Source organism: Cariama cristata, unplaced genomic scaffold (assembly GCF_000690535.1).
Source record: "Cariama cristata isolate BGI_N322 unplaced genomic scaffold, ASM69053v1 scaffold15104, whole genome shotgun sequence".
NCBI classification, from domain to species: domain Eukaryota; kingdom Metazoa; phylum Chordata; class Aves; order Cariamiformes; family Cariamidae; genus Cariama; species Cariama cristata.
In genome coordinates this window covers 8,399-16,814 of record NW_009611369.1, presented here as the reverse complement: position 1 = coordinate 16,814, position 8,416 = coordinate 8,399, and the positions used below count along the sequence as shown (strand labels likewise).

Genomic DNA, 8,416 nt, shown 5'->3' with positions numbered 1-8,416 from the left:
TTGCATATTAAAAATTAATCAATTTCTCTAAAATAAACAAAAAGCTTTAATATGGTAAAGTAACAGCTGATTAAATCATAAAAATCAAGTATCAAATATTTTACCTGATTTCCTCCAAGTCCATGACAAGAATACATAATCAATGGTTTGCCACCATGGTTATTTTCACCAACATCCAGACACATGCGGTTACCTGTATTTTTCAACTAAAAGGATGTTACCGGAAAAAAAAGAAAGAAGCTCAGTAGGGACAACAAAAAATTAAACTGTCTCACTTGGATACAAAACTAACCTTTGGCTTAACAACAATTACAGGTGTTAGTTCCTTTTTACTTTCTGCTACGCTCAAATCTAAAAATCTGGTGTCTCAGTTAATCTTTTCTAACCAAAAGCCTAGTAACTACATTATGGTTGTCTACAGCCACACACTGTGAATTATTAGGCTACCACTGTACAAGGTTACTGTTATTCAAATTACAATTTGAACAGATACACATAAAACATTCAAAATTGGAGGAAGGGGAAGTTCTGTTTGTAAATACACGCTAAACATTTACATTTACCTCAAACTAAGAATTATTAGTTGTTCATTATTTTGGGTTTTAGCAATGCAATGTCTAAGAAGTTATTTGGCAGAGGAAATGCAATGGTCTTTAAAAAATCATTCCTATAAACACACATTTTCCTCATCATAAACCTAATTCTGAGAAATAAACAGCTGTCCAGTTTTCCTTATTAACATGAACTAAAAATTCTCTCAGACTTCATACTGTATAAAGCTAAATTTATCTTGATAATTCAGGAAATCTCTTACCACTGGCTTAGTACCTTTGTGTCATTTTAACTGTTAGTGATAGGCAGAATGTTGCTTATCTTAGTGGGCTGTAAGATCCTGTTAAGCAAGGCTACCGTTAGTTATTAATAAGCTTTGCTTAAATTTCATATCACCTTTGACAAAGCTATAAAATATTCAAATAACAAGGTATGCAGAAGAGATTCTTTGTCCACAGTAGTGACAGGAAACCCTAGAACAGTTAATGACAGCTGAAATGTAAACACTACAGCTAAGGTAGTATAAAAGATCAGCAAACTTCCTGGATTGTGAAAGACTATAGAAAATAATTAAAATTAAACTTACATATCCAGAAAACAAAGGATTCAGGTCTGGCACATATGCTTCTGGATAGACATTTCTGAGATACCAGGTAAAATTTTTACACTGCAGACGCTGCTTTAAATCAAGTCTTTTTGAGATGTCTCCAAATGTTTTCTGTTAGAGGAAGGGAAGTAAGGACGGATGGAAGAGAAATATTCTAACTTTACTAGTATCAATTTTGTGTATACAAATCTATGATATTCTGTATTGTAGCATTAAACAAGTTTTAAACTTCATTTGTTTTGTTTTTTTTTTTTTTTTTTTTTAAAATACTGTACTACCATGGTTACTGCTGTTTGTTTTTCTGTGTCATACCACCACTGACATCCTGCCTGCAGCATTTCAAAGCATATTCAAGAGAAATACATTGCAACATGAGAACAAAAAAGTATCCTTAGTCCCAAGAGAGTTTTAACACAGTGCCACGAAATGGAAAAGTACAAACAAGACCATACTCATGACAGATATAAAGCTAATTGATCTCACTAAAAAGAGTGAGCTGAAATAATTAATTGGATTTATTAAATAATTAGCATAATAGCCAGTACAATGAAGAATCTCCCAGACAAAATTCAGTGGTCTCGCTGCTAAACATGCTTAGGAAATCTAATGCTATTAGTGATACAATAGTCATAAAAATTTATCATATGAAGGGAGAAAAAAATAGCTTCTCAAAGAAAAATCTAGATTCCAGCTGGTAAAAGACCAAAGTTTCAGAAATCTTACAAAAATAAAGAAACCAACACTCCAAAGCCCTGAATTTATGAATTTAACTTAAGTTTTTAAGCAGATAGAGACAGGATGGATATCTACCATTGAATAAGCTTAATTCTGCAGCTAAAGAACAACAAAACCTGTTTTTTATGTAAAAAATACTAAGCAACTTGAGACTAATGAGACATTACGTTTCTTACTCCAAAAAATAAGTTAGTTTGCATTTTCTATGCTCAGTAGCTTTTCTCATGCTCTTCTGGTAGTTCCAGTAGCTGCTCAATGCAAACAACCCAGGATTTTAGAGAATGTATGAAAAAAGCCTACCAATCAAAAAAACCCACTACACAAAACAACACTATCACCACCCAAGCACTTAAGTTATTTCATGTTTGTTGGGGCTACAGCATTAAGCAAACTGAACCCCGTCTTTTCATTAAAATATCTAGAACCCTTACATACTTTGTCAACAAATAACTTTTGCTCACCAAAACTTTCAATGCAGCAAGTGTGATTTCTAACACCACCACCACCACCTACTTGTTTCACAATTTTTGCTGCCTCTGTGTTTCTTCGGTAAAATATTTCTTTATATTCATCCATCCACACTTCTGCAAGGCGGACTTGATTACGCGTGATCACTTGAGTACCTTTTGGGAAAGTATGGGGACTCTTGCTGCGAAAGACATGGCCAACAACAGAGCAAGGCATGATCTCCAACTGTCCACCACATTGCCATACCTAATAATAACATTTTTTGTGTAAGTGCACTGCAATTAGAATTAGAGGGGTGAAAAAAAATTCAGCAATGTTATTGTTCACCAGAAAAAAACCCAAACCTCTAGCGAGAGTACATATATCAGGCATACTGTAAGTGAATTTCCTAATCAGGTAAACCCTGGAAATGTACATTTCAGCTATCAACCCTAAACATATTTTAAAAAAAAAAAAAAAAAAAAGTCAGCTCTGGGACCATGTTTGTATTTTATTTCCTGGGTCATTAGTAACTCATTTTCCATGTCCTAGTTAGCTGATTCAGCAGAGAAGTCAAGATCTAATACTAATTTGTCCTCAAATATCCTGTACACTGTCAGTATAGAGACCACCACCAATTAAGTAGCTAAACTTACTCTGAAAGACATTTCTATATTTTCACCTCCCCATATTTCCATTTCTTCATCATAGCTTCCAATGTGTTCGAAGTAATCTTTAGATATTGAAAAGAGACCTCCAGCAAAAGTAGGTGTTCTGCAAAAACAGAAATTTACTGAGGAAGACAAGATTCAAATAGGTAGGTTATTTTAAACATAGACATAAAAACATGGTAAAACTGTTCTAGGAAGTTTCCATGCATTTGTCAGTGTTTCGCTACATTGATACATTTTCCTGGCATAGATAATACTTCAAGCAATTAAATCTGCCCACATCAAGTCTCATTTGACAGCTTTATTGTAATTTATTAACAACTGGTTTAGACTAATGACTGCTGGTATAAAAAGACTGTATCAGGAAAAATAATATATTTTCCCTGTATGGAGGATATCAAGCAAAGTTATTACTCCTCCAGACCAGTAACCTGTCTGCAGTCAAAGCATGTACAATCATCACCAAATGCACCACTGTAACAGTCTAGTATTTTGGTGTTCTGAACCTTTGTTGTCATCCTTTCAAGGATGATGAATGAGAAGCCAGAATCTGTGGTACTGTCTTTGAAAAGAACTGTTTCTAATTCTCCTCTCACCCCTCCCTCCTGATGAAAAAAAAATATATAGAAATTGCTTATTATGTTTGCAGTGTATGTAGAAAAAAGGTAATACAGAGCAATTACTGTCTGAAGGAGACTATATTTTTATGAAAGCTTTAAAATTTACAATGTGGTTCTTAAACTATTACAAAAACCATCTAGGATAGTAAGAGTTCTGATCATACTCATCTGAAGAACTAATTCATTTACAATCTACTGTTCATAACAAAAAAACCCCAACATTAAAACTGAAGGATTTAAAATATTATTCAAATTATGCTTACCTAATTGGATAGGTTTCATCTTTTCTTCTTTTATTTTCATGTTTAGGAAGAGACTCCCATCCAAATGACAAACTCCAATCAAAATTTCCTCTGTTGTGGCTATGCCCGTGAGGAGATGGTTTACTGAATTCAAAAGTATTGAGATCTATAGAAGCAATATCAGGGCTTACAACAGCGACAGAGTTCTCAGCTATTCTTGCCAATAATGGCTCTAACCAGCCATAAAAGCATTCACCTATGGAGAAAATGGGAACAAGCACTGAATTTTTACTTGGCTATAAAGTGGTACACAGGGAATATTTTAACATGCCCACAGCAAGCCAAGATGCACTGCTTTCAAATAGCATTGCTAATTATACTTTCAATAATATAAAATAGCAATAGGAAAGATGATACATTGCTACTGTTCATAATTCAAAAAAAATCTCCAATGTTAAATCAAAGACAACAGCATTATAAACCAGACCTGACATACAGGTTACACTTACAATGAGCATCCAGAAAGGTAAGGGTCTCTCCTGTTGCCACTGAAGCTCCCAACAATCGTGCAGTGATTAGACCTTTTCTTTCCTTTTGACGGACTACTTTAACTATTTGAAATTGTTTCACATAGTCATCTAGTTTATCATGCAAGTATTCTAGAAAGAGAAATCAGTTTCAGGATATTCAGTCTATATACATGCCACTGCCTAAAATTTTACATTATTAGACTAACAGGATAAACAATTCACACTAATCCCAGGAATGACCTCAACATCAAAGCAGTAAACAATTCCTGACTGTTGAACATTATTTTGGGAGGCTGAGTTTTGTTGGGGGTGGGGCATAGGAAGAGGTGACTGGCAGAGAACAGGAGGTGGAACACTAAAAATATTCTAAAAGAGAAAGGACATGTGCTAGTACATCTCTTCTGCAGTATTAACAGTTTGAGTATCAACTGAAAATCCATTTTCAGAGCAAACAGATCATGTAACTACTTAAATTATCTGCAGAACATGCAATTTTTTTCCTTAACGATGGCACATTTTACACAGAATTTTCAAAGGCTACAATATTTACAACAGCAACAGAAGCTATATAAAAAACTCTTCAAATGTACAAAATTTGAGAAACAACCTCACATCCCTCATTAAACATCCCACATCATCTTCCTTCCACTGCCCATCCTTAGTATTAAACCATACTACTGAACATACTTCACATCCAAGTGTGTCACTATACTAAATACAGACATGCAAAAAGTGTAAATACATTAATATAAGCATGTATATAGACATGTTCATCTAAAGTTAAGCATAAGAAGTTTTTTGAACTTGCATTTGTGATCAAACTCAGTATACATTCAATTATTTTTGGTAGTCAGCTTGAGTATTGAAGATTGTTTTTCCATTAAATGATTTTACTTTCTAGGAAAGACATTGCCTTTCATATTAACGAAATTAAGTTGCATAAAGACAATCACTATGACAAAATGCAAATTGCTACAAGAATTTGCCAATTTATCCTTGGCTACTTTGTTCTATAAATTGTAATTGGTTTGAAGCACAAATTACAGAGCTACTTGCCATGCAACCAGTCATGCAGTTTAAGCAGCACTAGAATTGGAAGAATCAGAAACGGGGTTTAAAAATCTTTTAGAGGACCAGAATTTCATATTTGACTACCTTATGAAAAAAAAGATGGGGGAGAACTATTTCATATTTTGTAGAAAAAGAAAAGAACCAAACCACTTAGAATACCACTATACATGTTCATGGTGGTAAAGAGATATGCTCTTTTAACCCATTTATCTGCAATCCTAACATGTCTTAAATTAAAAAAAAAAAGAAAAAAAAAAAGAAAAAAATCAAGATAAAACAGAAAGACTTCTTACCATCTACACTGGCATCATCCACCAAAATAATCTCCTTTAGCAGTATGGCAGGAGATGTATACATCACGCTGTAAACAGTTCTGAGCAGAGTGGACCATGCTTCATTATGAAAAACTATTATAATACTTGTGGTTGGCAATGGCGGGCAACGCTTAAACTTTTGTTCAATACATCTACAGATTAGAAAGTGTCAAGTGTTACAAAATGGACAAAAAGTTTTGACTCAAACTCTTAAAAGAAACCCTTCTCTTTCTAGTACAAAGCTCAGACATTAAATATTTCAGCTTCTCCATTTTCTATCCCAGTTTTGGAGCACAAAGGCAGGTGGTCCAACTGGAGAAGCTGTACAAAATATTTTTTAAAAATATGATAAATAAGAATTCCACTTGAACAACTGATTTGGTTCTGCTTCTGTCTCACAAACATTTGAGTACATTTCATATAGCACGCAGGTCTTCTTCAGAAAAAAAAATGCTATTTTATTGAGAGCAGCAGATGATGAGCTGCAAAATCAGATGTTAAGTCATCATTACTGTTGACATGCAAAAATACAAAGAAGAATATTTATTAGAAGAACGCAGAGTTTGCAAGGAAAAATACAACAGATCTAATTCAGATCTTCAAAATTTTGTAGAAATACCATCTAATCCTTAGGGCAGCATATCCCATTCAAGAGAAACAATTTTAAATCCACAGTTTTTCAAGATTGATGTCTTCTGGACATAACTTTAAATCCAATCGCAAGTCAAGATGACAAGACAACACTTCCGTATTCATAAGCTGCACACTTACTGTTTACTGCCTGTCAACTTTAGAGACTGGAAGACTTCCCACGGTAATTATCACAGCCATTGCCTCACAAAATACACAGGTGAAAACTCACCGGTTATGCTGTAGCAAAAGTTATTGTGAGCTGCACCATGTGTAATGTGGTATTCATACTACCAGCAGCAGCTCAGTAACGTTAGTCACTTCTGACACAGATAGCCGAGAGCATAATCTGACACTAATAGAGACTGCTCATAACCAAAACCCACCCTACCCAAGTCCTACAGTCTTCATTAATAAATTTTTTCAATACTACAAGATTGCTGAGATGTTCCATTGCCTTGTTCAACAGTTTACAATTTCTGAGTTATTAAATTATGCTGGTGGTTTTATTAATATTGAATACCCCCCCCAAAAAAGGGGGGGGGGGTTGAACTGTGTTTAAATTGGGCAAAAGTTTAAACCACATTTTCAGTTTTCTTCTAAGCAAAACTTAGCAGGTCTCCAGAAAGTCACTCAGAAGTAGTAGCTTAAAGGTAACAGCAGAAAACCTTATTTAAATATGGTTATTTTGAATCCAAAACCATAAAAGAAGTGAGCCTTTCTAAACATTCTTGGCTTTGGCACTGTGGATCATCATTAGGTACAGCCAGTCATTATGTATAGCTAGGAGACTTTCCCAAACTATCACCTAATGCAGAAAACAAATCACTTTGCAGTTGGCATTTCTGAAAAGTTTTTCAACTGTCAGGACATACACATTTCAACATACTCAGGAGGTCGAGTGTCTGGTCCAAGATCTCGGTGTAAAGAAATCCTATCACTTGCAAATGCATTAAAACAGTGTTTTTCTTCTCCACGCTGTTTTTCTTTTTGTTCTTCTGAATTTAAGTTGATGGTTTTAAATGCTTTACCAGAAGCCCCAGGAGCATTAGGATCTTGAAGGGGTCGTTCCAGAAAGGGTTTTAGTTCCACTGGAGTATATTGTCCCGGCAAACAGTGTCTCTCTCCAGAAATTTTAGTTTGCCTAACAGGTGCTTTTATCTGCATTTTTGGCTTTGCACCTTTGATATTGTTCATAGCATTTAACATGAGACCTAATACATGACTTTTCTTTCCAACAACTGGCTCAATCCCTGCTTCATCTTTAAAATCTTCGACACCCACTTCTCTTTGTAATAAAAACAAAAATACCAGAAAGACAAACACAATAATGCTAAACTTCCAAAGTTTCCAGTGAAAAAATAATTTCTTGAATAGTTTAGGTGTTTTTTTCAAAGCCATTCTAGTTTTAAAAAATAATCACAAGACAAAAGTTTCTGTGAATGATGTTCTTCAAATAAGTCACAACATTTCTTGAAATTATAACACCTGTAAATTAAAACAAAAAGTATAAATTTAGACATCTCGTATATTCAGCAATGTAAAACCAAAAGAAATTAATGGGCAGGAATTAATTCACAACTCACAACTGTCAAATGTCATCACTTAAAGATATGTCAAAGCTATCTATAAGATACCCTGGGTTTTGGTTGGTGGGTTTTTTTGTTTGTTTGTTTCTTTGTTTAAAATACACTTCAAATAGAAGAACCAGAAAGCATTGTTTTATTCTTAGTGGCATACCTATTTCTACACAGTGCCACTGCTAAGCAGGGAATTTTAGTTCAATGATGGGATAGAAGGAAAACAGATGGAATTAATACAGTAAGTTCAAGTGGCATGTAAGAAAAATCCACATAAAAAGTCAACTACAAAGACAGAAAGGACTTCTCAATAAACTTATGTCAACAATTTGGAAATTCCCAATATTTAAAAAAAAAAATAAATCAATTTCAAGATCAGACTTAAGTAATCAGAATTCAAGTGGGAAATCTTTAGAT

The 8,416-nt window shown here is 34.1% G+C and overlaps 1 protein-coding gene across 1 annotated transcript in view; it reads right to left on the bottom strand.

The window, feature by feature from the left end:
* The window catches only part of GALNT3 (polypeptide N-acetylgalactosaminyltransferase 3), an 11,535-nt gene extending 3,625 nt beyond the window's left edge, over positions 1-7,910 (bottom strand). The window contains exons 1-8 of the mRNA XM_009698229.1: positions 7,309-7,910; positions 5,769-5,941; positions 4,384-4,533; positions 3,896-4,130; positions 2,998-3,115; positions 2,408-2,608; positions 1,139-1,270; positions 105-206 (exon numbers count right to left, since the gene is read on the bottom strand). Of these exons, the coding sequence (XP_009696531.1) occupies positions 105-206; positions 1,139-1,270; positions 2,408-2,608; positions 2,998-3,115; positions 3,896-4,130; positions 4,384-4,533; positions 5,769-5,941; positions 7,309-7,820 (1,623 nt within the window). The 5' untranslated portion in view covers positions 7,821-7,910. The remainder of the gene's footprint in view (positions 1-104; positions 207-1,138; positions 1,271-2,407; positions 2,609-2,997; positions 3,116-3,895; positions 4,131-4,383; positions 4,534-5,768; positions 5,942-7,308) is intronic.
* Positions 7,911-8,416: the final 506 nt, after the last annotated feature.